The sequence below is a fragment of the Dipodomys spectabilis genome, unplaced genomic scaffold (genome assembly GCF_019054845.1).
Source record: "Dipodomys spectabilis isolate Male_0828 unplaced genomic scaffold, ASM1905484v1 ptg000030l, whole genome shotgun sequence".
In the NCBI taxonomy this organism is placed as follows: Eukaryota; Metazoa; Chordata; class Mammalia; order Rodentia; family Heteromyidae; genus Dipodomys; species Dipodomys spectabilis.
This window is the reverse complement of record NW_024870707.1, coordinates 10,244,852-10,270,056: the sequence shown is the minus strand read 5'-3', so window position 1 is coordinate 10,270,056 and position 25,205 is coordinate 10,244,852. Positions and strand designations below refer to the sequence as shown.

Genomic DNA, 25,205 nt, shown 5'->3' with positions numbered 1-25,205 from the left:
TCTAAAGGGTAAAGCGAAAACAACAATCCCTAAGAGTTAAGAAAGTTGATTGGAGCCGGATGTGACTTCCTGGACTCTTGATCCCGCCAGCCTAAAGAGAAAGCAAAAGAGTTAAACGGGATAACGAATGTATAAAACATTTTATAAAATGCACCTGTATATTCCCTCGTTTCCGAGATTCAGGCTGTGTAACTCACAGCGACTCATGATCGCTGTGGGAAGCCTCTGGCGAAGTTAAGACCCTGTCCCTTTAAATCCTCTCCAACTACCTAAAGTTGTGAGACGGGTCTGCACTTGCGCAGTCCTTCGCACGCCGGCCCCACCCCCCACCCCCAACAGTCTTCCCGAAGCCTGTGGAAGGGAGGTTAAAGGTCCTCCCACACAACACTTGTACGCAGGCGTAAACGATGATTGAGAGCCTTGTATCTCACTGAGAGCCCAGTCTCTTTTTCCACTCCCGAAGGCTCCGCCCCTCTCGCCCAATCAGTGGGCCTCTCCCCTTGCAATGACCAATGGGAGTGAGCGTGGGGGCGTGGCTGCGCGGCTAGGGGCGCGGCCTGGCGCTGAGAAGCGGCGGGGTGAGCCGGGGGCTCTAGTGAACAGCGCAGCCGGACAGGGATCGCCGGCAGGCGGTGAGCGGAGGCAGCCGGGTCCCGGCGTTCCCCGAGATGTCACGATGGCTGTGGCCATGGTCGAACTGTGTGAAAGAACGGGTCTGCCGCTACTTGCTACACCACTACTTGGGTCACTTCTTCCAAGAACATCTGAGCCTGGACCAACTCAGCCTGGATCTGTACAAGGGCAGCGTTGCCCTGCGGGATATCCACCTGGAGAACTGGGTGAGGAGCGGTGCCCGAGCTCAGGAAGGTGCAGTGGGCGGGAAGGCAGTGCCCGGCGGAGGGGTCAGGCTGGAGGGCCGGACACTGGGTGAAGAGAGGCCGGGAAGTCGGGCCCTCTCCGGGCACCAGCGAGGTCGCCTTGGTTCCTTATCAGATCCTGAAGCTGGGAGAAACAGGCTGAGAGGGTGGGATGTCTCTCGTCTGGTGAATGCCAGCAGGATCTCATCGAGTTTGAGGACTGAGTTGAGCTGAGTGAAGAGGGATTAGAGGACCTATTGGCAGTGACAGAGTTGGGGAGGGGTAGTTGCGGAGGGATGGCTGGTGGGGGGTACCGAGCCTTGCTCATGGTACCTGTGGAAAATGAGCCCCGACCTCCAGACCCCGAGATCCTGAGCCTGGTGGGTGGGGTTCCCCTCCGGAGGCAGATGTCAACAAAAGCGTCAGACCCTGTTGATCAACACCTCGTGCGACTTGCTGCCGTCTACTTCCTGCTTTTGGAGGTGGAGTTGGGCAGCCTATGCAGATGTTTAGGGCGGGACTTGGAATCCAGCATCCCTACCTTTAGGGCAGCCCTTGAGGAAGGTGGGTAGGTCTGGCCCCTGGCTGGTGTTAGGAAGCTAAAGTGGATCTTGTTCGGGAGAAATGTGAGGCTGGGGGCTGGTGGGTCAGGTTCCCTGAATCACAGCTCACCTAATTTAGAGTAACCAAGGAGCCCTCGATTAGAGGCCTCCGCCTAGCACTGACTGGTATTGGGCCACCTCTCCAGTTCCAGAGCTTCAAGTGGGCATGGGAGTAGAGCTTTCTTTTCTGACTGGTGTTAGAGTTCTGGCCCTTTGGACTGGAAAGCCAGACATACAGACAGAACAGGCCTTGGGAAAAAATGTGGATTGAGAGTAGGTAGAATTTCTCAGTAGCCTGTGGTCTGTGAGGGCCCAATTAGGAAGCCATTTACATTCAGCCCCCGAAAATACTCCCAGGTCTTATGCCCTAACTTCTTTTGAAGACAGAGACTTCCCTCTAGGCTGGTTTTCAACCTAGCCCCTAGCAAAATTCAGGCACTTTGCGAACCAACCCTTTTTCTCAGCTCAAGGTCCCCAAATCAGACTCCAGGTGGGGTGGGGAAAAGGCCTGGTCCCAGTCTTAGCCCTGGTAGAACATGGGGTACCTAGACTAGTGTCCCCTGGGTCTCTGTGTCCTCAGCCATGGGCCTTAATCTCAGTTGTTAGCTCTGTTTGCACTTATTTAACATTCATGCATCCAAAAAGTGTTCACCGAGAACCTCACTGGTAGCACGTAGACTGGAGGTCACTGGGAGAAGGCTGGCAGGGTACGGCACTTTTATTGGGGCTCAGTCTTGTGTTCAGAGGAACAGCCACACTACTATCTTAGATTTAAGGATCCATCTGGATTCAAGTCAGCCCCTCGCCTGGACAGTTCTCCCCTTGAACTCTGTGCTGGCCCTGGGTGAGCATGGACTGCCAGGCTGGTGCACCTGTTGTTCCCATGCCTGGAACACATCGCCATCCATCTCTGCCTGGCTGCTTCCTCTTCATTCTTCAGCCCTTCCCCCACCTCGGTGTTCCCAGACCCCCTCTCTCCCTGGTACCCCCTCACCTCTGGTTTCATCCTGGTCTGATGAGGCCATGCAGTCTCAATGTCAGGTGTCTGGTAAAAGTTTATGGTTTTTTGTTTTGTTTTGATTTTCGGTCGTGGGGCTTGAACTCTGGGCCTGGGTGCTGTCCCTCAGCTCTTCAGCTCAAGGCAAGCTCTTTACACTTGAGCCATTGTACCACTTCCGGTTTTCTGGTAGTTAATTAGAGATAAGAGTCTCCTTGATGGCTCACGCCTATAGTCCTAGCAACTGAGGAGGCTGAGATCTGAGGATCACGGTTCAAAGCCAGCCTAGTCAGGAAAGGCAGGAAAGTCTGTGAAACTCTTATCTCCAATAAACCACTAGAAAACTGGAAGTGGCGCTGTGGCTGTAGCGGTAGAGTGCTCCCCTTGAGCTGAAGAGCTGAGAGATAGTGCCCAAGCCCAGAGTTCAAGCCCCACGACTGACCAAAAAAAAAAAAAGTCTCATGGACTTTCCTTCCCAGGCTGGCTTTGAACCATGATCCTCTGATCTCAGCCTCCTGAGTAGCTAGGATTACAGGCGTGAGCCACCAGCACCCAGCAAAAGTATTATTTTTTAACTGAATGGAGTGGGAAATATTGGAGCTGGCTTCAGTGTTGAGTACCTTTGGTTGATGGGGTGAAGGGTTAGGGAACAGCATGAACCAAAGTAGGGTTTATAGCATGCAGAAGGACAGAAAAACTAGCGACCCTCTCCAAGGCCAAATGGCTGTGCAGGCTGAAGAAGCCAGCTGGATTCGGGGTTCCATGAGCTGATATGTCCCTTTCTCACTTCAGTCTGTGAACGAGGTGCTGGAGTCGATGGATTCACCGCTGGAGCTGGTGGAAGGCTTTGTGGGCTCCATCGAGGTGGCTGTGCCCTGGGCTGCGCTACTCACTGACCACTGCACGGTGCGTGTGTCGGGCCTCCAGCTCACCCTGCAGCCCCGCCAAAGCCCAGGTGAGGCATGACAAGGCCAGGAGCAGGCAAGTGGTAGGACTGAGCCTAGGAACCCAGGAGCTGTCAGAGCCTGCTTACCCTGAGACCCTTTCCTCTCCACAGGGCCAGGGGCTGCTGACTCGCAGAGCTGGGCTTCCTGCATGACCACAAGCCTGCAGCTGGCTCAGGAGTGTCTTCGGAATGGGCTTCCCGAGCCCTCAGAGCCTCCACAGCCCCTAGAGGGGCTGGAAATGTTTGCCCAGACCATCGAGACAGGTAAGCCAGCTCCTCCATAGCTCACAGGACAGGGCCCTCAGACAGCAACTTACCCCTTGCTGTTCAGAGGGGAAATTGCCTTCCCTCTGGCTGCCACAGCTGACCTGAGACACTCCTCCCCCTCCCCACATACCAGTGCTGCGGAGGATCAAGGTGACCTTTCTGGACAGTGTGGTGAGGATAGAGCACTCTCCGGGCGATGGGGAGCATGGCGTGGCCATGGAGATCCACGTGCAGAGGTACAGATAGGCTGGGATTCAAGGGTGTGAGAACTGCTTATTGGCCCTGCCTCTTCCCCTCTCACCCCTCACCCCTAAGCCGGTCTCCGGGAAGCCACAAGGTGAATGAAGCAGGTGGGCCTGATGGTAGTGGGGTTGGGGAAAAGGGCCGAGGTGGGAGCATGCACTGGCATCCTGGACCCAAGTGTTCTGCGTGGCATGGGTCCCAGAAACCAGGTTAGACTCTGAGGGTCAGAGGGACTAGCTGAGCATCCTAGCTGGACATGGTGGTCCAGGGTGTCGCAGATAGGGTGGGCAGCTTTGCAGGCTGGGCTCCCCAACCCCAGACCCCTAGAACACAACACTGTGAGAAGAAAGGGCACCAGGCGTGGGGTGGCCAGGACAAGGGCTGACCCTCCACTCCCCAGACTGGAGTACTGTGACGAGTCTGTGCGAGATCCAGGCCAGGCACCTCCGGTGGACGTGCACCAGCCACCCGCCTTCCTACACAAGATGCTGCAGTTGGCGGGGGTCCGCCTGTACTTCGAAGAGCTCCCCTCACAGGTAGGCTGACTGCCTTCCACACCCTCAAGATCCCAAAGCCCCTCTGATCCCACAAACCCTCTGGAGACCTAACTCCTCAGCTCTCCACCTCTCAGGCAGAGCCACCAGAGCCTCCCTTGCAGATTGGCAGCTGTTCGGGGTACATGGAGCTAATAGTGAAGCTGAAGCAGAACGAGGCCTTTCCAGGACCTAAGGTAGGTCACCAGGCACCCAGGATGAGCAAGTGTGCCCCATCTCCAATGAGGGAGGGAAATTATAGCCAGGTATTGGTTGCTCAGGAGTGTGTTCCTAATTCCTCAAGAAGCTAAGATCTTTATTTATGTTTGTTTTGTCAGTCCCAGGGCTTGAACTCAGGGCCTGGGTACTGTCTCTGAGCTTCTTTTGCTCAAGGCTAGCACTCTACCCCTTGAGCCACAGCACCACTCCCGGTTTTTTCTCCTTATGTGGTACTGAAGAATTGAACCCAGGGTTTCATGCATGCAAGGCAAACACTCTACCACTAAGCCACATTCCCAGTCCAAGAAGCCAAGATCTGAGGCTCTTGGTTTGAAGCCAGCCTGGGGAGGAAAATCTGTGAGACTCTGATCTCCAATTAGCCAGCAAAGAGTTTAAGTGGAGCTGTGGCTCAAGTGGTAGAGCATCAGCCTTGATCCAGAAAGCTAAAGGAGAGTGCTCAGGCCCTGAATTCAAGCCTCAGGACCAGCATGGAAAGAAAAAGAAAGAGAGAGAGAGAGAGAAACAAAGAAGGGGCTGGGAAGGTGGCTCAGTGGTAGAGCGCTTGTCTTGCATGCATGAGGCCCTGGGTTCGATTCCTCAGCCCCACATAAGCAAAAAGGAAAAAAAGCTGGAAGTAGCCCACTACCGGACCAAAAAAAAAAAAGAAACAAAGAAAGAGACAGACAGACAGGCTGGGAAGGTGGCTCAGTGGTAGAGTGCTTGCCTCGCATGCGTGAGGCCCTGGGTTTGATTCCTCAGCACCACATAAGCAGAAAAAGCCAGAAGTGGTGCTGTGGCACAAGTGGTAGAGAGAGCACTAGCCTTGAGCTGAAGAGCTAAGAGACAGTGCCCAGGCCCAGAGTTCTGGCCCCACGACCGACAAAAAAAAAAAAAAGAAAAAAGAGCGAAAGGAAAAGAAGGGAAATTATGACCTGCTTTGAATTAGAGAAACTGAGGCTCAGAGAGGTCTGGTTGTGAGCAGGTTCATGCAGCTACTTGGTAATAGAGTTTAGCCTGATGATTGACCTCAGGGGGAGGGGGCAGGTAGCAGCTCTCAAAGGGACTGAGTGACAAACATGGCCGCCCTTCACCCCCCCAGCTGGAGGTGGCGGGGCAGCTGGGCTCCCTGCACCTGCTCCTGACCCCACAGAGGCTCCAGCAGCTCCAGGACCTGCTCAGTGCCATCAGTCTCACAGGTGAGGCTTCAAGACAACCAGGGGATGGATGGTTAGGGCTGGCAACCAGGCTGGACTGAAACCTCTTCCCTTACAGCCCCAGAAGGCCTTGCTGACAAGCTGAACAAGAGTCGCCCACTAGGTGCTGAAGACCTGTGGCTGATCGAACAGGATCTGAACCAGCAGCTACAGGCAGGCGCTGTGGCCGAGCCCCTCAGCCCAGACCCTGTGACCAACCCCCTCCTCAACCTGGACAGTCCTGGTGGGTGCAGGGCCGACACTGATTGGAGTGGCAGCTTGCATGAGTGCAAGATCCCAGGGGCCAAGCCCCTCTGTCTCCTAACGCCTCTCGCCTCCCCCTCACCTAGACCTCTTCTTCTCCATGGCTGGCCTCACAAGCAGCGTGGCCTCAGCAGTCTCTGAGCTCTCCCTCTCTGACGTAGACCTAAATTCCTCCGTGCACAGCAACATGGCCTCCCACCGACTCTCTGCCCCAGCCCACCCAGCTGGTGAGTCCAGCTCCCTGGATAGGGGAAAGGAGGGCTAAGAGGCCTTCACATCAGACATGTGCTGTGCTGGAGGCCCTGGCGATGCCTGGACACCCCCCACGGGTGATAATTGGTTATGTGATGGGCAGGGCACAGCTTTTAGAGTCAGTGCTCTTGACCAAGTACTTCTTTCTGCGTTTTGGGGCTGGGAAGGTGGCTCAGTGGTAGAGTGCTTGCCTCACATGCATGAGGCCCTGGGTTCAGTTCATCAACACCATATAAACAAAAAAAAAAGCCGAAAGTGGCACTGTGGCTCAAGTGGTAGAGCGCTCGTCTTGAGCTGAAGAGCTGAGGGACAGCACCCAGGCCCCACGACTGACAAAAAAATCTTTCTGTTCTTCTTTCCTTCATTCTTCCTTTCTTCCCTTTTCCTTTCTTCTTCCTTCATTTCTTCCTCTTTCTCACCAGTCCTGGGGCTTGAACTCAGAGCTGATGTGTTGTCCCTGAGCTTTTTTGCTCAAGGTGGACACTTTACCACTTAAGCCACAGCTCTACTTCTGACTTATTGATTACTACTTGGAGATAAAAGTCTCAGGGACTTCCAACATGATTCTCAGATCTCAGCCTTCTAAGTAGATAGGATTACAGGCGTGAGCCTCCAGCACCCACCTTATTTAAATTCTCTGTGACTCAGTTTCTCTTTCTATCAACAAACTGTATGTTTTAGGCAATACTTGAATTTATTGTGGGTCAGGTGCTAGTCTGTGTTTGACACTGAGGCCTTCTAGAACCTTCAGGGGGTTAAATTGAGCTAGGAGATAAGTCCCTTTCCAGAGCCACACAATGAGATAGATTTGCTCCCCCACAGTCCAGCTTAGCCATCGTTTCCCCGATCCCCCAGCGCCATGGCCAACTGTCACCCCCACCTAGGGTCCTCCGAGCTCCGAGGAGCCTTTGGTAAAGCCTCTGTTCCCTCAGGCAAGACAGCCCCAACTCCTGTTCCGGGCACCATGCGCCCTGACTCGCTGCTGAAGATGACCTTGGGTGGCGTGACCCTGACTTTGCTCCAGACATCTGCCCCAGCTTCTGGACCACCTGACCTCACTACCCACTTTTTTACTGAGTTTGATGCCACCAAGGATGGGCCATTTGGCTCGCGAGACTTCCAGCACCTTCGGCCACGCTTCCAGAAGGCTTGCCCCTGCAGCCATGTCCGGTACAAGCCCAGCCTGAGGCCGAGGCCTGCAGAGACCGCCAGGGCTCCCAGACCCCACCTCTGACACCTACCTCCTTACCCGCAGGCTCACGGGCACAGCTGTCCAGCTGTCCTGGGAACTGTGGGCAAGCAGCCGGGGCCGGCGGACTACCACCACAGAATTGCACTTCGGGCAGCTGGAGGTCCTAGAGTGCCTGTGGCCCAAGGGCTCTTCAGAACCCGAATACACAGAGGTAGGGGCTGAGGTAGGGCCTGGGGGCGAGGGGAGCATGGATCCAGCCTAGCCCTGCTTACCTCCACTGCTTCGTCCTAGATCCTGAGTTTCCCCAGTAACCTGAGTACCCAGGCCTCAGTTCGGCCCTGTGGGCACCTACGCCATACACAGACCCTGCGCCGGCTGCCAAAGGTAGCTGACCTCCTCCCCCCACCCCCCCAAGCCGAACTGTGAGGCTGTTGGTCTCTTCTCATGGTGTATTGACCCCAATCTGGCCTCTTCAGTGTCTTCTCTGCTGTCACCCTGGCCCTCCTTTTCCTATGCTCCAGCTGGACCACACCAGGCTATTTCAGAGCCTTTGGGTGTGAACTTGTACACTCTGACCAAGCCATTCTAGAGGCCTGGTTCTCCTTCCCTGGCTCAGAGAGTGGCCTGCTAGGCCTTTGAGGCTGGAAGGGGCAAGTGTTGTGTGATGTGTGTGTGCGCGCACACACGTGTGTACATGCATTGGAGCTTGAACTCAGCTTCCTGCTCTTGCTCAGCTTTTTCACTCAAGGCTGGTGCTCTACCACTTGAGCCACACCTCTGCTTCTAGCTTTTGGCTGGTTAATTGGAGATGACAGTCTCTGATTGGTCTGTCTGTGCTTGGCCTGGCTTTAAACCAAGATCCTCAGATTTCAGCCTCTTGAGTAGCTAGGATTACAGGCATGAGTCACCAGTCTCCAGCATTCAGTGACTTCTTAAGTAAACTGGCTTCAGGTGGCAGTGTAGAAAGTCTGCCTCGGTCCCTCCTGGGTGCCCTCCCCATGCTCTTCTCCCACCTCTGAGGGGGTTCAGGTTTGTTTTTGCTTGAGGAAACCCTTTCCTACCCTGCCTCTGTCTACCCCATGACCCTCAGTGACCCCAACATCTTTATTCTACATAGAGCCGGGCCCGGCGCTCTGTTGCCTGCCACTGCCATTCAGAAGTGGTCCTGGACCTGGAGGAATTCCAGGCAGATGTGGAACTGGGGGCTCTGGACCGATTTGCTGCCCTGCTGCACTTGGCCACTGTACCCCACAAGCCACCCGCTGGTCTACTGGTAAAAATGTCCTGCTGGGCCTGGGGTAGTGGAACACTAGCCCTCAGGCCCTACCACGGTGGCAGGGGCCCTGGCATCTCTGATCCTCACCCTTCCACAGACAGAGCCCCCGTGGGCTTCAGAGCAACAGACAGTGTTTCGGCTTTCTGCACCCCGGGCCACGCTGCGGCTGCGCTTCCCTATTGCTGATCTGAGGCCTGAGCGGGACCCCTGGGCAGGCCGGGCTGTGCGGACAGAGCAGCTGCGACTGGAACTGAGTGAGCCCCAGTTCCGGTCAGAGCTCAGCAGCGGGCCTGGCCCCCCGGTTTCCACCCGCCTGGAGCTCACCTTTTCTGACCTGCATGGTAAGAAACCCCTGGGGACACCTTGAAGGGGCCCTGCCACCAGGTGGGTTTGGGAACACAGGAAGGTGTAGATCTGGCCCTGGCACAGGCCCCTGCCATCCTGGGGCACTGGACCACTGCCAGACCATGGGGTGTCAGCATGCTCCCCAGCACTGGGGAAGAAAAGTAAAAAGGCACCAGGCACCAGTGGCTCACACCTGTAATCCTAGCTATTCAGGAGGCTGAGATCTGAGGATCACAGTTTGAAACTAGCCCAAGCAGGAAAAATCCATGAGATTTTTATCTCCAATTAACCAGAATGGCACTAGAGCTCAATGTGTGCTAGCCTGAATGCAAAAGCTCAGGGACAGCACCCAAACCTTGAGTTCGAGCCCCATGACTGACAAAAATAAAGAGGTATCAGTGATGACTCCACCTCCCATCCCCCCAGGAATCTACGAAGATGGAGAGAAGCCACCCATCCCTTGCCTAAGGATTGCCAAATCTGTGGACCCCAAGAACATTGGGCGCAAGTACTTCCTGCCACAGTAAGTGGAGGCCTTGGGGAGACATCAAGAGAGGAGGGGTCGATTGCCCCTGCTGGGGATGACAGGAGACCAGCCTGGGCCCATGGGGGCCCTGCAGACCAGTGACAGGCCTGTGCCCGGCAGGGTAGTGGTGACCCTGAACCCCCAGTCCAGTGACACACAGTGGGAGACGGGTCCGGACAAGAGCGAGGACCTGGAGCTATCCACGGAAAGTCCATGCGAGCTACGGGAGCCTGAGCCCTCACCCTTCTCCTCTAAGAGGACCATGTACGAGACCGAGGAGGTAAGGCCCCGCCCCACTGCTTCCTGGGGCCTTCACCCCACCACAATAGATATTGTGGAAGCCACCTGTGTGCCTATGGACCAAGCTGGCGATCACTTGGGGGTGGGCATGATGTGACCCAACATGGTATGCACATTTTCTTTCATTATTTCTGTCCAAAAAGGGAGTCTGAAGTTCCCACTGGGCCCTGGGTGGAGGGAGCACACTGGGGAAGGCAAGCCCCCCAGTCAGGACAGTAGGGACCTAGCCACCTGCTATTAGCAGGGTACTTTTCTGCAGTTGATAAGGACTGAAAGGCACTGAAGGCCTGCCCAGGTTCTCTGCAGGCCCTGCCACGGGATGGAGAATTAACCTGTAGATGGGTTTCCTCCTCTAGGATGTAGGCACAAGGACTTCTGTCATGTAGGCTGTTGTGAGGACTCAGCTCACATTTGGGCAGCTCTTAAGACTGGCATGCTACTGGCACTGTGTCCTAAATGGACATCACCCTCACCAATAGAGATGGGCTTCTAAGAACGAATGGGTGGGTGGAAGGGTGGATGGATGTATTGGGTAGGCAGAGGAATGGGTGGGTGGGTGGATGGATGGATAGATGGACAGATGGATAGATGGACAGATAGATAGATGGACAGATGGACAGATGGGCAAGTGGGTGGATGGATGGTTTGGGTAGGTAAGTGAATGAATGAATGAATGGATGGGTGGATAGATGGACAAGTGAATAGATAGATGGGCATTTGGGCAAGTAGGTAGATGGATGGATAATTGGAAGTATGGGTAGATGGATGCTTAGGCAGGGGGGTGGATGGATGGATGGATGGATGGATGAGCAGAGAGAAGAAGGAAGGGAAGGAAAGGGGTAATCAAAGGTCAGGACACAGATTCTAGAGCCATGTCTGCCTTAGCATGTCTTGGCTTTCCTACTGAGGTTCTTTCTCCTCCCCCCCCATCTCCCCCCACCCCATCCAGATGGTGATCCCTGGAGATCCTGAGGAGATGAGGACATTCCAGACCCGGACGCTAGCCCTCTCCCGCTGTAGCCTGGAAGTACTCCTGCCCAGTGCGCATGTCTTCCTGCCCAGCAAAGAGGTCTACGAAAGCATCTACAACAGGTGGGGACATGCCAGGCAGGGCCGGGCATGGGGCCGGCCGGGCATTGTCCTTACTCACCTCTGCCACCCATCCTCCCACGTCAGGATCAACAATGACCTGCTCATGTGGGAACCCGCAGACCTGTTTCCCAGCCCTGGTCCTGCCACTCACCCCTCAGGCTTTCCAGGCTCCTCTGGCTTCTGGCATGACAACTTCAAAATGTGCAAGTCCGCCTTCAAGCTGGGTATGAGAGGCACTGATTGGGCCAGAGGGAGGATTCTAGGTGTGGGCAGGACTGGGCCAGCCCTACAGGTCCGCTGCTCACCCCACCTCCTTGATCTCACCCCAGATTCAGACTCTGATGAAGAAGATGTCAAGTTCTTCTCAGTAGGCGCTTCGAGTGTCCCTCAACCTCCTGCCCCTGATCCCCCAAGACATCACTCACAGAGTACCTTCTCTACCATGGTGAAAGTACTGAAGGGTCGGATCACAGCCTTCTGTGAGGCTAAGGTGAGCCAGTCGTGGGCAGCTGAGCCTGACTCCTTGGTTGTAGGAGTGAGACAGACGTAAGCAGCTATAGGTCAGAAGTGTGGAGTAGAAGGCATGGGTAACCAGCCCTGACTCACCCTTGCCAGCCACTGGCCCCATCGCCTCCCCACATCCACTCACCAGCCCCTCCTCTTCATAAAGCCCCGAGGGAGAGGGCAGAAAGGGTACCATTTGGTCTCAGGCTGTCAGGGCGAGGCTGGTCTTCTGGGAGAGACAGTCTCACAGCCCTGTGGTGGAGTCCGGCAGGAGTGGGGGAGGTCCCCTAGTCCAGGCCTCTATTACGGGTGGTCCAGGGCACAGCAGTGATGGGGGTGCACTCTGCAGGATGAAGATGGGAAGCGACAGGAGGGGCGGCATGGGGAGCTGGTACTGGATGTGGACCATGGCACCATCTTCAACGTCTCCCAGTACCGTGGCCAGCCAGGGTTCGGTTACTTCTGTGTGGAAGCTGAAAAGGCAACACTGTATCACCGAGGTGTGAGAGCTGGGCACTGGGTGCCCTGTAAATCTAGGCCTCAGGCTGGCGGGCCCCCGGGTGGGGTGGGGGGGTCGGAGGGAGAGAGCTGGCAAGAGGGGCCAGTGCAGGGCACAGACAGCTCATGAGATCCTTCCCCAGCGGCTGTGGGCGATGCCCTGTTGCCCAGTCACTTGGAACTGCCCAGCTTTGCCCCTCCGGCCCACCTGGCGCCCACCATCTACCCATCGGAGGAAGGGTTGACTGAGCGGGGATCCTCAGGCCGGAAGGGGCAGGGCCAAGGCCAGAGCCTCCCCATGCTGTCCGCCGCTGTGCGCATCCACCTAGATCCCCACAAGAACATCAAGGTACTGCTTCCTGCTCGTGCCCAGCTGGCTCCCTTCTTCCTGTGTCTGCTGGGCCCTGGGATCTCCACCCTCCTGACTGCACCTCCATCCCTAGGAGTTCCTGGTGACGCTGCGGCTCTATAAAGCCACCCTGCGCCACTACATGGCCTTGCCTGAACAGAGCTGGTACTCCCAGGTGAGCAGAGGTGACCCAGTGATAGTGGCCTCCTGAGTTGGGCAGGGCCGGGGTGGCTGGGATTGAGGCGCATGGGCTTGTGGGCTAGGCCATGAGGGACAGCTGATGGGTGACAGGTGGGATGGCAGACGAGGGCTGGGTCAGGAGAGGATTGGAGGAGGGAGGTGTCCCTCTTTCCTCACCATCTCCTCCCACCCTGCCCGCCACCCAAGCTGTTGGAGTTCTTGGACGTGCTGGATGACCCCGTGCTGGGCTACCTGCCCCCAACCGTCATCACTGTCCTGCACACACACCTGTTCTCCTGTGCTGTGGATTACAGGTACCCAGGCAGGCAGGGGCAGGCCTCGGCCACAGGGAGCCTGCCCCAGCCTAAATGTGACTCCCTCGCACTCGCAGGCCCCTGTACCTCCCCGTGCGCGTCCTCGCTACCACTGAGACCTTCACCCTCTCCAGCAATATCGTCATGGACACGTCGACCTTCCTGCTCAGGTATTTGGGATCTTCCCTTCCACTCCCACACACCCACACCCTCTCACTATGTCCCCCTCCCCTCCAAGCCAGGCTGTGGCCTGTCACATGCATCCTTAGGAACCTAAGTTGTTTCCACTTTCCTGGAGGGGGTTGCTGGGCCCCTCAAATCAGAGCCTGAGAACCTTAATGCTCTCTGACTTGGTAATCTCATCTCTAGAGAGCACTGATAGCTCATGCTTGTAATCCTAGCTACTCAGGAGAGGTTGAGCTCTGAGGATTGTAGTTTGAAGCCAGCCTGGGCAAGGAAAGTCTGTGAGACTCCTTTGTTGTTGTTGTTGTTTTAATTTTTTTTTATTGGGATGAAGTGATTACACAAATTTCACAAAAAGCCAGAAGTGGATCTGGGGCTCAAGTGGTAGAGTGCTAACCTTGAGCAAAAAAAAGCTGAGGGACACAGCCCAGCCTTAAGTTCAAGCCCTAGAATGACACATACACCACACACAAAAGAAAGAAAATGCCACAATATATTGCTTAGTGAAAATAATATGTTATAAGCTAGCACAGTGACTCGTGCCTTTAATCCTAGCTATCGGGATGCTGAGATTGAGAGGATTGCTGTTTGTTTAAGGCCAGCCATGACAGAAAAGTTTGCAAGAGTCCATCTCAACCAATAAAAAGTGAGGTGTGGTAGTGTACAGCTGTCATCCCAGCTATACCAGAAGTATAAATAGGAGGATTGCCAACTGATCATCCTAGGCATAAAGGGAAGACTTTTCTTTAAAAATATTGAGAGCTCCTAGGGGAGTAGCTCAAGTGGTAGAGCACCTGCCTAAGAAGTCTAGGGTCCTGAGTTCAAATCCCAGTACCAGGGGGGAAAAAAGACCAGGAAATAGCTGGGCATTGGTGACTCAAACCTGTAATCCTAGCTATTCAGGTGGTTAAGATCTGAGGATCATGGTTCAAAGCCAGCTGGGCCAGGAAAGTCTGAGACTCATCTCCAATTAAGCACCAGAAAACCGGAAGTGGCACTATGGCTCAAGTGGCAGAGCACTAGCCTTAAGCCGAAGAGCTGAGGGACAGTGCCTGGGCTCAGACTTCAAGCCCCATAACCCCCCCCCCCACACCCACACACACACACAACAAAGCTGGAACTGAAAACATGATTCAAGTGGTAAGGCATCAGCCTTGGATGAAAAAAGACCAAGAATGTGAAATATTGAGTTTAAGTCTCAATACCAACACACACACTAGGATGAAGGGAGGGGCTCAATGTAGGGGCCCAGAGTTCAATCCCCAGTAACATAAATGGTGGCTCACGCCTGTAATCCTAGCTTCTCAGGAGGCCAGGAGGCTGAGATCCGAGGCTAGAGGTTGGAGGAAAAGAAAAATGACAGATGGAAAGGAAAAGTGAGGAAAACAAATGATAGAAAGGGGAGGGATGCCCCCATGCAGTGGGAGGACCAAATGAGAGCCTGAAAGAACTGGAAGTTCTCTGAGCTCTCCAAGTGCTGCCTTGGTAAGGCGAGGGACTGCTGTCTGGCTGGAGCCCTTAGAACCCCGGGCCACTCTGTTCTCCCATGAGAGCCTTCCCAGCAGCTTCTTGGTGGCTGGGGCCTCTGCTGTCTGCAGGAGCCCCACTTCTGCCCGGCTGCCGTGGAGCAGCCGCCTGCAGTGGCTTCTGGGCCCTTCTCAGCCCTGATCCCCACCAGGTTCATCCTCGATGACTCTGCCTTGTACCTGTCGGACAAGTGTGAGGTGGAGAGCCTGGATCTGCGGCGAGGTGAGCAGGGCGGGCCCCGAGTCCTCAACCCTAGAGTAACCAGTGTCCCCCATGTAGCTGTTGGCTAGTTCTCCACTGCCCCCCATACTTGGAGTGGGCTGCGCCCAGTGGTGGTGGGCAGGGGCTGCACTGAAGGAGGCCTTAAGAACAAGCTTCTACCTTCTGCCTCAGATTATGTCTGCGTCCTTGACATCGACCTCCTGGAGCTCGTGATCAAAACCTGGAAGGGCAGCACCGAGGGCAAACTGGTGTGTGTGGCTGTCACCAGGGGCAGAGTGCCTCCCCCCACCCCACAAGAGCCAGGACCGGAGCTGTCCCTTGCTGTTCACTGGATGGATGGGCAGGATGTGTTTCAGTCCAGCCACCAGGGGGCAGCTGCGGGCAGGGTGGAAGCGAGCCTTGCTGGGGTGGGGGGGGGGGGGCGGGGAGCGGCCTGGTTCTCTGTATAGTGAGATAACGCCCCCACCTCATGGGGCCAAGAGGGAGGGGCAGAAGAAACTTCATGTGTAAGTCTAGGGGTGTGTGTGTGTGTATCCTCAAGGCTAGTGCTCTGCCCCTGGGGCCATACCTCCACTCCCAGCTTTTTGCTAGTTAATTGAAGATGAGTTGCTTGCATTTGTTTGCCCTAGACCTCAAGCCAAAAATTTTCAGATCTCAGACATCTGGGTAGCTAGGATTATAGACATGAGCCATCCGTGCCCAGAGACCCCGCGATACCTCCGGCTCAGTTTGCCCGTCTGTTGAGTGGGGTACCACACTGAAGGAAAACCTGCCTGGCTCTCTCTGTAGCAGGAACAAACTGTGACATCCTGCAGGGGCCTGGTGGGCAGTGGGGGCCCCCTCTGATACCCCACTGTTCTCCCGCAGAGCCAGCCGCTGTTTGAGTTGCGCTGCTCCAACAACGTGGTCCATGTGCACAGCTGCGCCGACTCCTGCGCCCTGCTGGCCAATCTGCTCCAGTATGTCACAAGCTCCGGCGACCTGCACCCCCCACCCCGACCCCCTAGCCCCACGGAGATCGCCGGCCAGAAGGTACAGGTGAGGCCTGGCCACACAGACTTCCCTTGCTCGGCCAGGCCCCTCCTCCATATAGCCTTCAGGGTCTGAGTTGGGGGGGTTACCCTGGGGTCACCCCTCCTTCTAGGCCTTCACTCACCACACCTCCCCTGCCTGGACCAGCTCTCCGAGAGCCCAGCCACCCTGCCTTCATGCCCCCCAGTGGAGACAGCCCTCATCAACCAGCGGGACCTGACCGATGCCCTCCTGGACACTGAACGCAGCCTGCGGGAGCTGGCCCAGCCCTCAGGTGGGGAGGGGGGGCGCTCCAGCCACTGCGGACTTGGGCAGGCACCCACTCCAGCATCTCCCACACTGGCTTCTCTCTCCCATAGGTGACCCCCTTCTTCCTCAAGACTCGCCCATTTCCGTCTACCTGTTCCCTGGTGAACGGAGTGCGGCTCGGGCTCCTTCGCCCCCTCCTGGGGGCCCTGCTGGCACCTTAGGGTCTTTCCCTGAGGGTAAGGCCCACGAGAAGGAGGAGGAGGGAGATGGAGACACCATGGACAGTGATGAGTTCTGCATCCTCGATGCCCCTGGCCTGGGCATTCCGGTGCGTGTGTGCGGGAGGGGCTGGCACGGGGTGCTCTCTGCCCAGCAGACAGCTGTCTAGGCTAGGGGTCCAGGATGCTCAGGTGTTTACTCAGTCCTCCTAGAGCTCCAGATCAGAGAAATAGGCAGGAGGCAGCTTCGGTTCTGGGCTCCAGAGAACAGGCGGGACTTCAGAGAGAGGCCTGCCATGCTGGGCAGAGAGACTGGGGCATCTCAAGGGATGGAAAAGGAATGAAGAGTAGGAGGGTATGCCTGTAAGAGCCAGAAGAAAACCCAAACACACTGCAGTCTCAGGGACAGGAGTGAGCCCCTCCCAGATCGACCGCTCTGGGAATGGTAATCTATGAGGGGCATTTTTTGGGTCAGAAATAGGGAAGAAAAAGCTGGGCACAGTGGCTCACACTTATAACCCTAGCTACTTAGGAAGCTGAGATTTAAGATCACAGTTCAAAGCCAATCTAGACAAGAAAGTCTCTGAGACTCTTCTCTCCAATAAACTACCAGAAAACTGGAAGTGATGCTGTGGCTCAAGTGGTAGAGTGCTTGCCTTGAGCTGAAGAGCTGAGGGACAGCGCCCAGACCCAGAGTTTCAAGCCCCACAACTTGACAAAAAAAAGTAAAGAAGCTCAGGGACAGCACCCAGGCCCTGAGTTTAAGCCCCAGGACCAAAACACACACACACACACAGAGAAAAAGAAAAAGAAATAGGGAAAAAAGCCAGGTGCTGATAGCCCATGCCTAAATCCTAGCTAGTAGGAGACTGAGATCTGAAGGTCAAGATTCAAAGCCCATGGGCTGGGAAGGTGGCTCAGTGGTAGAGTGCTTGCCTTGCATGCATGAGGCCCTGGGTTTGATTCCTCTGCACCACATAAGCAGGAAAAAAAAAAGCTGGAAATGGCGCTGTGGCTCAAGTGGTAGAGTGCTAGCCTTGAGCTGAAGACCTGAGGGACAGTGCCCAGGCCCAGAGTTCAATCCCCATGACCGACAAAAAAAAAAAAAAGATTCAAAGCCGGTCCAGGCAAAAAGTCCACGAGACTCATTTCCAGTTAACCAGCAAAAAGCTTAAAGTGGAACTGTGATAGAGTTCCAGCTTTGAGGCCCTGAGTTCAAGTCACATCACTGGCATACAAACACACACACACACACACAGAAGCAAGAAGTAAGGCACCACTGGTTTATGTCTATAATTCTAGATACTCAGGAGGCTGGGATCCGAGAATCACAGTTTGAAGCCAACATGGGCAGGAACAACTTTTTGTTGGTGCTGGTGGTGGTGGTATGGAGCTTGAACTCTGGGCCTGGACGCTGTCCCTGAGCTCTTCAGTTCCAGGCTAGTGCTCTACCACTTTGAGCCACAGTGTCATCATTTCCAGTTTTCTGGTGGTTAATTGGAAATAAAAGTCTCACAAACTTTCCTGCCTGGGCTAGCTTTGAACTGTGATCCTCAGATTTCAGCCTCTTGAGTAGCTAGCATTACAGGCATGAGCCACCGGCACCAGCACCCATGACACTTGTATCTCCCATTAACTATCAAAGAGCCAGAAGTGGGGGCTGGGAAGGTGGCTCAGTGGTAGAGCGCTTGCCTTGCATGCATGAGGCCGTGGATTCAATTCCTTAGCACCACATAAGCAAAAAAAGCCAGAAGTGGTGCTGTGGCTCAAGTGGTAGAGGGCTAGCCTTGAGCTGAAGAGCTGAGGGACAGCGCCCAGGCTGAGTTCTGACCCCACGACTGGCAAAAAAGAAAAAAAAAAAAGCCCGAAGTGGAGCTATAGCTCAAATGGTAGATTGCTAGCCTCAAGCAAAAAAACTCAGGGACAGTGTCCACGCCTTGAGTTCAAGCCCCAGGACCAGCACACACACAGATACACAGAGTCAAGAAAGAAGATGGGGAGGTGTGGGGGTGGCAGAGCGTGGCGGGGACACTGGCAGGACCTGGAGTTGGGGGCTGGGCGGAGGTTCACCTCCATGCCTCTCATGTCTGTTCCCCGCAGCCCCGGGATGGAGAACCCGTGGTAACGCAGCTGCATCCAGGCCCCATCGTCCTGCAGGACGGATACTTCTCTCGGCCCCTGGGCAGCACAGACCTGCTGCGGGCACCTGCTCATTTCCCGGTGCCCAGCAGCCGTGTGGTGCTACGTGAGGTTTCTCTCATCTGGCATCTCTACGGGGGCCGAGACTTTGGCCCCTACCCCAGCCATAGGTGAGGAGGGAGGGGGCATGCAGGTGGCGGCTGGCAGGACTGGGGTTGTGGCTTAGCCCAGCTCTGGTGAAGCCGATGGTAACTTGGATGCCCAACCCTTCCTCCTACCTGAGTTCCTCCTTCCTTGCCCTGCCTCCAGCTGGAGACTGGAGAAGGCTGACACCCCTGTGCTGGGGTGGGTGGAAGCCAGAGGCTTCCTTTGGGTCAGCTTCTCCCCCATTCCTCTCTCCAGAGCAAGAGTTGGCCTCGCAGGCCCCAGGAGTTCTCCTTCCCGCTGCTCTGGCCCCAACCGGCCTCAGAACTCGTGGCGCACACAAGGTGGCAGTGGGCGTCAGCACCAGGTTCTCATGGAGATCCAGCTCAGCAAGGTCAGTGTGGCATCACAGCTACCAGGGCACCCTCGGCCTGTGGCAGCAGTCAGAGCCGATGAGCCCTGCCCTAGCCAGGCGCCGGGGCTCACACTTGTGATCCTCGTGACTCAGGATTCAGGTTCAAAGCCAGCCCAGGCAGAAAGGTCCCTGGGACTTGTCTCCCAATTACCCAGCAGAAAAACCAGTAGTGGAGCTGTGGCTCTACTGGTTGAGCACCAGCCTTGAGTGAAAAAGCCAAGTGAGAGTGTGCGGCCCAGTACCAGCACAACACAACACAAAACCCCTTCAAAGGGAAACGCCCTTTGCCAGGCAAAGCCTGAGGAAGGTGGTCGTGACGTGGCCCTGGCCCATGGTGGGTGATCAGGGCAGAACCAAAGGGTGGAGGGGCAGGAGGGCCTCTTGAGCAAAGATCTGAGCACGCACAGGAGAGAGAGCAGGAAAGGGGAGCAGCTTAGGCCTCTCCCAGAAGCCACCAGGCCCGGAGGAGGCCAAAGCCAGGGCTGGGGAGGAGATGGGGCCAGGGCATGGACATCTGTGGAGCCTGGACAGTTTGATTCTTACCAGAATGAGGTGAGAGCCTCTGGGGTTTTGGAAGAGAGACCTCGGCAGTCAGCACAGGCCAGTGACAGTGTTGCTGTGGGATGGTGACAGATTCCGGAGGGACCAAATGGCATAAGAAGAGCCCAAAGGTTTGTCTAGGCCTAGTGTGTGAAGCAGAGCATTCTACCAGAGAAATTGCAGGGAGCTCCCACTTGCAAGTGACCCAGGCTGGGCACCAGGGGCTCACACCTTTAATCCTAGCTACTCAGGAGTCTGAGATCTGAGGATCATCACAGTTCAAAGCCAGCCGGGCAAGAAAAGTCCATGAGACTCTTATCTCTAATTAACCATCTAAATGTTGGAAGTGGAGCTAGAGTGCTCACCTTGAGCCACAAAGCTCAAGGACAGCCCCTAGACCTGAGTTCAAGCCTCAGGACCAACACTTGTGCTCAGATGGCAGAGCGGGCTGGTGCCACTCAGGTGAGATGATTGGAGTTCAGTGTGATTGCGTGGACTCAAAGCCACATGGTGTGTGGGACGGCCACACAGAGCTGGCAAGGCAGCAGCCATGTATGGGGCCGGGACAGGAAGGGGCGTGAGCTAGACCCTGCCTCCATCCTCAGGTGAGTTTCCAGCATGAAGTGTATCCCGAGGAGCCGGAGCCGGAGCCAGACACAGACACGGGCACCGACACAGACAGGGCCCCTGGCCAGGAGCTGGAGGAGCGGCCGCTGTCCCGCCAGGTGCTCATTGTGCAGGAGCTGGAGATTCGAGACCGGCTGGCCTCCTCCCAGATCAACAAGTTCCTGCACCTGCACACGAGCGAGCGGCTGCCCCGCCGCACACACTCCAACATGGTGCGTAGGATGCAGGATGCGGGCGGTGCCCTGGACGGGCACAGCTGAGGGAGCGGGGTGGGCGGGGCGGCATTAGGGGACCCAGCATGCACCTGGGCTTCCCGTCTGTCCGCAGCTCACCATCAAAGCCCTGCACGTGGCCCCCACCACCAGCCCCGGCGGGCCTGAGTGCTGTCTCCGGGTCTCCCTGATGCCTCTGCGGCTCAACGTGGACCAGGTGAGCCAGGGCAAGCCAGGGCAGGGCCCAGTGTGATCCTCTCCATCCCCGGACTCCTGGATCTGACGTGCTCCCTAAACTCTGCCCCACAGGATGCCCTCTTCTTCCTCAAGGACTTCTTTACCAGCCTGGTGGCTGGTATCAACCCCATATTCCCAGGAGAGCCCTCTGAGGGTGAGAGTTTGGGCTGGGGGAGGGGAGAGGGGAAGTCCAGGGCCCCTTCCCAGGACAGCCAGGCACCCAGAGTCCCTGTCTCACCTCTGGTCCAACCTTCCATCCCCAGCTCGCTCTGAGACTCGAGGCCGGCCTGGCAGCCCCCAGGACGGGCAGCCGGAGGAGATGAGCGGCTCCCAGGAGGCCTCAGGCGGCAGCCGCAGCTCCTCTGCAGAACAGCAGCCCATCTACTTCCGGTAGGGTCGTGGGCCAGGGGTGGGTGGTGGGCCAGACCACAGAGGACGTGGCAGTGACCACAGGCCCCCCTCTGTCCACGCCCAGGGAGTTCCGCTTCACATCCGAGGTGCCCATCTGTCTGGATTACCACGGCAAGCACGTCACCATGGACCAGGTGGTGAGCAGGGCCAGCAGGCCTGGTGCGGTGGAGACTCGGCTCCGTGGGCCCCACTCTGCTCAGATGTCGCTGTCACCCCCATGCCAGGCTCCCCTCCCGCTAACCCCTCCTCTGTTCCCTCGCAGGGCACTTTTGCCGGGCTCCTCATTGGCTTGGCCCAGCTCAACTGTTCGGAGCTGAAGCTCAAGCGGCTCTGCTGCCGCCACGGGTGAGCCCTGAGCACCCCAGTCCTTCTCTCTGGGCTCCCAGTCTTTCTCTACTCCAATCTGTGTAGCCTTGACTAAGTTGTCACTCCTCAGGACCTCAGTTTCTCCCTAAAGTGGGTCGAGCCATGGTTCCACACAGCCGGATGGAACCAGAGGGAGGTTGGGGTGCCCGCAGGGCCCCCCTTGCAGATGCACAGCTCTCCTGGTGCCCCTCACCCCTCTCACCTCTTCCTTCCAGGCTTCTGGGGGTGGACAAGGTGCTGGGCTATGCCCTCAACGAATGGCTGCAGGATATCCGCAAGAACCAGCTGCCCGGCCTGCTGGGGGGCGTGGGCCCTATGCACTCAGTTGTTCAGCTCTGTGAGTGTCTGTGTTCTCTCTCTCTCTCTCTCTCTCTCTCTCTCTCTCTTTCTTCCTCTCTCTCTCTCTCTGCCCCTCTCTTCCATTGTGGGACTTGAACTCTGGGCCTGGGCGCTATCCCTGAACTCTTCACCTCAAGGTGAGCGCACTACCGCTTGAGCCACAGCGCCACTTCCAGTTTTCAGGTGGCTTATTGGAGATAAGAGTCTCACAGACTTTCTTGCCTGGGCTGGCTATGAGCCATGATTTCAGATCTCAGCCTCCTGAGTTGCTAGGATTACAAGTGTGAGCAACTGGTACCTGGCATTGACCCTTTTTTGTTTTTGTTGTTATGCTAGTGGTGTGGCTTGAACTCAGAGCCTGAGCACTGCCCCTTAATGTTTTCCGCCCAAGACTGGTGCTCTACCACTTAAACCACATCTCCACTTTGGGCCATTTGGCAGTTAATCAGAAATAAGAACAACACAGACTTTCCTGCCTGGACTGGCTTTGAACTTTGATCCTCAGATTTCAGCTTCTTGAGTAGTAGATAGGCAGGTTAACTGGCTTGGGTGTGAGGTCTCTTGAAACTGCTTTTACTCTCAGGCAGCTTAGAGACTGCCATTGAGAAAGGAGGAGGGGTCGTCAGGCTGGCTGGCTGGAGGCTGGGCAGCTTCAGGCCTCTCTGATCGCCCTGTCCCCCAGTCCAAGGGTTCCGAGACCTGCTGTGGCTGCCCATTGAGCAGTACCGGAAGGACGGGCGCCTCATGCGGGGACTGCAGCGCGGGGCCGCTTCCTTCGGCTCCTCCACAGCCTCTGCTGCCCTGGAACTGAGCAACCGGCTGGTCCAGGCCATCCAGGTGAGGGCAGACTCTGTGCTCCTGTGTGGGACAGGGAGGGGCTGAAACCCTGCAATCCATGCTGCAGACTCTGACCTCAACACTGTTGAAAGAAGGCTGGGCTCAGCAAGGCTTCCTGACAGCCCACAGGGCCCCCCCCCATCCCCCCCACCCCTCCCACCCCCCCGTGCTCCTGCCCAGCTAGAAGGGGAGGCAGGCAAGAAGAGGGTAGGGCAGCAGGCAGGCAGCCGGTGGCAAGGCACAGGCATAGAAGCCTACCTACTTGAAAAGGATTTGTTTTTACTTTTTTTTTTTTTTTTTGCTATTTTTATTTACTTACTTAGTTGCCCACTTATTGCTTGGTTGATTTGTGCCAGTACTGAGCTTGAACTCAGGGCCTGAGTACCGTCTGTCCTTTGGTTTTTTTTACTCAAGGCTGGAGCTCTACCACTTGAGCCACAGCTCTACTTCTGACTTTTTGGTGCTTAATTAGAGATAGCAGTTTCACAAATTTTCCTGCAGACTGGCTTCAAACCACAATCCTCAGGTCTTAGCCTCCTCAGTAGCTAGGATTACAGGCACGAGCCACCAGTGTCTGGCTGTCCGAACTTCTTGAAGGCTAGCACTGCACAACCCGAGCCACAACTCTGCTTCCAACTTCCAACCAACCAGTTGGAAAAGAAAGTCTCACGGACTTTTCCGCTTGGGCTGGCCTCAAACCATAATCCTCAGTTCTCAGTTTCCTAAGTAGCTCGGATTACAGGTGTAAGCCACCTGCACCTAGTTCTTTGTTTTTATTTTATTTGGGGGGGGAGGGCAGGCAGGATCTCTATGTAGACCAGGCTGAACTCAAACTCAAGACCCTCCTGTCTCTGCCTCCCCAAGGCTGGCCTTAGAGGCATGCGCCTTCAGGAAGAAGGGCTTGGGTTGGAGGAGATACTAGGAAGTCTCCTCAGGGACTTGATGTGCCCTTAGCTGGGGAGGGAGGCAGGGAGATGAGGCCTAGCAGGAGTCCCCAGACAGCACAGCTTAAGGCCCAGTGTAGGTAGGGCCAAGGGAAGCCAGGCTTCCATCACTCAACTCTCCCGTGTGTCCTCAGGCCACAGCTGAGACGGTATACGACATCCTGTCCCCGGCAGCACCCATCTCCCGCTCCCTACAGGACAAGCGCTCTGCACAGAGGCTGCGCAAAGGCCAGCAGCCCGCTGACCTGCGGGAGGGCGTGGCCAAGGCCTATGACACAGTTCGAGAGGTGAGGAGGCCCCCAGCCCTGCTCCCGGAAACCCCGCCCTCACCTGGCTCAGGCCCCAGCACTGACCTCTGACCTCCACAGGGCATCCTGGATACAGCTCAGACCATCTGTGATGTGGCAGCACGTGGCCACGAGCAGAAGGGGCTGACAGGCGCCGTGGGGGGCGTGATCCGCCAGCTGCCCCCAACGGTGGTGAAGCCAATCATTGTGGCCTCAGAGGCCACGTCCAACGTCCTCGGGGGCATCCGCAACCAGATCTTGCCCGACGCTCATAAGGACCATGCCCTCAAGTGGCGCTCGGAGGAGGCCCAAGACTGAGCAGGGGCACCTGGACTCCGTGGCGCACTGCCACTCCCACCCCCTCGGGCCCACAGTCACCCAAGAGCTGCGTGGCACCCACAGCTGGGCCCAGCCTGCGCCCTCCAGGGGTTGGCCACCTGCCCACCCTGCCTATTGCCAATCCGCTGTGAGAGTGGGGCCTGCCTGCCTGCCTTGGGGCCATGGCCCTGTCTGTGCACTTTTCCTCTGGGGAGAAAGGACATGACCCCCCTCCCCGCCACCTGGGCCCACACTGCTGCCTTGTTCCAGGACAGAGGCTTTGGGACCCTCGCCTCCGACCCCGCTCAGCCAAGTGTCTCTCCGTGTCCCCTTGGAAGGTGGGGGTCAGACACCCGCGTGGGTCAGTGTATTTTTAAGCTCCTTGAGCATTGAGCCGTGGGTCAGTGTCTGCATGAAGTGGAATAAACTTGCCCACCGCCAGCCCCTCCTCTCCCAGGCCTCTGTGCTCCTGTGCCCAAACATCTGCATTCAGTTCCTCCCCACCACCACCAGGGGGTGCCACATTCCACCAGCCCACTGCCTGTAGCAGGCTCCTCCCCAGGCATCACCTAGTCCACCCTCCCCAGAGCCTGTCACCCTGGCCCTACTTCTGACTTGGCAACTGAATGAGGCCGGGAGGGGCCGCCTGAGGCTCCCAAGAGGGAGGGATGGCCCTGGGAGTCCTCACAGCCATATTTCCTGGCTTTATCCCCACCAGATCACAGGATCCAGCCTTACCCTGGGACCAGGTCAAGGCTGAGCTGTGGGTCTGGGCAGCTCAGACCTGATGTGTGGCCTGAGGCTGTGCCCTGGGCCTCTAGACTCCTGGTGCCCAAGGGGTCAGGTTCTGATGGCCGCCTGAGGGCACTCTTGAAGGCTGGCCTCTTGAAACTGGTCTCAGCATCCCTAGTAGGTTTGGGGGCCTTTGTGCTGAGGCTGGGAGGGTCTGAGTGTCCTGTGGGATCAAGAGTCATCACCCCTGCCCTGTGTCCCTCATTCTCCATAAATC

The 25,205-nt window shown here is 56.5% G+C and overlaps 1 protein-coding gene across 4 annotated transcripts; it reads left to right on the top strand.

The window, feature by feature from the left end:
- Positions 1–584: 584 nt before the first annotated feature.
- Atg2a (autophagy related 2A) lies at positions 585–24,640 on the top strand. 4 transcript variants are annotated; one of them, XM_042675597.1, is made up of 41 exons: positions 585–839; positions 3,249–3,411; positions 3,514–3,666; positions 3,803–3,905; positions 4,313–4,448; positions 4,544–4,642; positions 5,764–5,860; positions 5,937–6,101; positions 6,208–6,348; positions 7,306–7,543; positions 7,629–7,776; positions 7,857–7,949; positions 8,683–8,838; positions 8,939–9,182; positions 9,613–9,709; positions 9,833–9,992; positions 10,962–11,104; positions 11,189–11,328; positions 11,434–11,594; positions 11,958–12,108; positions 12,250–12,455; positions 12,550–12,630; positions 12,843–12,949; positions 13,027–13,119; positions 14,811–14,881; positions 15,053–15,129; positions 15,749–15,913; positions 16,061–16,187; positions 16,273–16,490; positions 18,481–18,689; positions 18,922–19,057; positions 20,224–20,457; positions 20,573–20,674; positions 20,767–20,848; positions 20,958–21,084; positions 21,170–21,242; positions 21,368–21,450; positions 21,687–21,808; positions 22,493–22,647; positions 23,726–23,878; positions 23,960–24,640. In XM_042675597.1, the coding sequence occupies exons 1-41, from the start codon at positions 669–671 to the stop codon at positions 24,194–24,196; spliced, it is 5,817 nt and encodes a 1,938-aa protein (XP_042531531.1). In that variant the 5' UTR covers positions 585–668; the 3' UTR covers positions 24,197–24,640. The 4 variants fall into 4 exon arrangements, with proteins under 4 accessions (XP_042531531.1, XP_042531530.1, XP_042531528.1 ...); XM_042675596.1 differs by having other exon boundaries at positions 15,749–15,919; positions 21,170–21,239; XM_042675594.1 differs by having other exon boundaries at positions 15,749–15,919.
- Positions 24,641–25,205: the final 565 nt, after the last annotated feature.

Excerpts from the sequence above, each read along its gene's own strand:
- Atg2a (XM_042675594.1), top strand. The coding sequence starts at position 669 with ATGTCACGATGGCTGTGGCCATGGTCGAACTGTGTGAAAGAACGGGTC. Across the intron at positions 6,349-7,305 it reads TGCCCCAGCCCACCCAGCTG|GCAAGACAGCCCCAACTCCT; the intron begins GTGAGTCCAGCT and ends CTGTTCCCTCAG. Across the intron at positions 12,109-12,249 it reads GGCAACACTGTATCACCGAG|CGGCTGTGGGCGATGCCCTG; the intron begins GTGTGAGAGCTG and ends ATCCTTCCCCAG.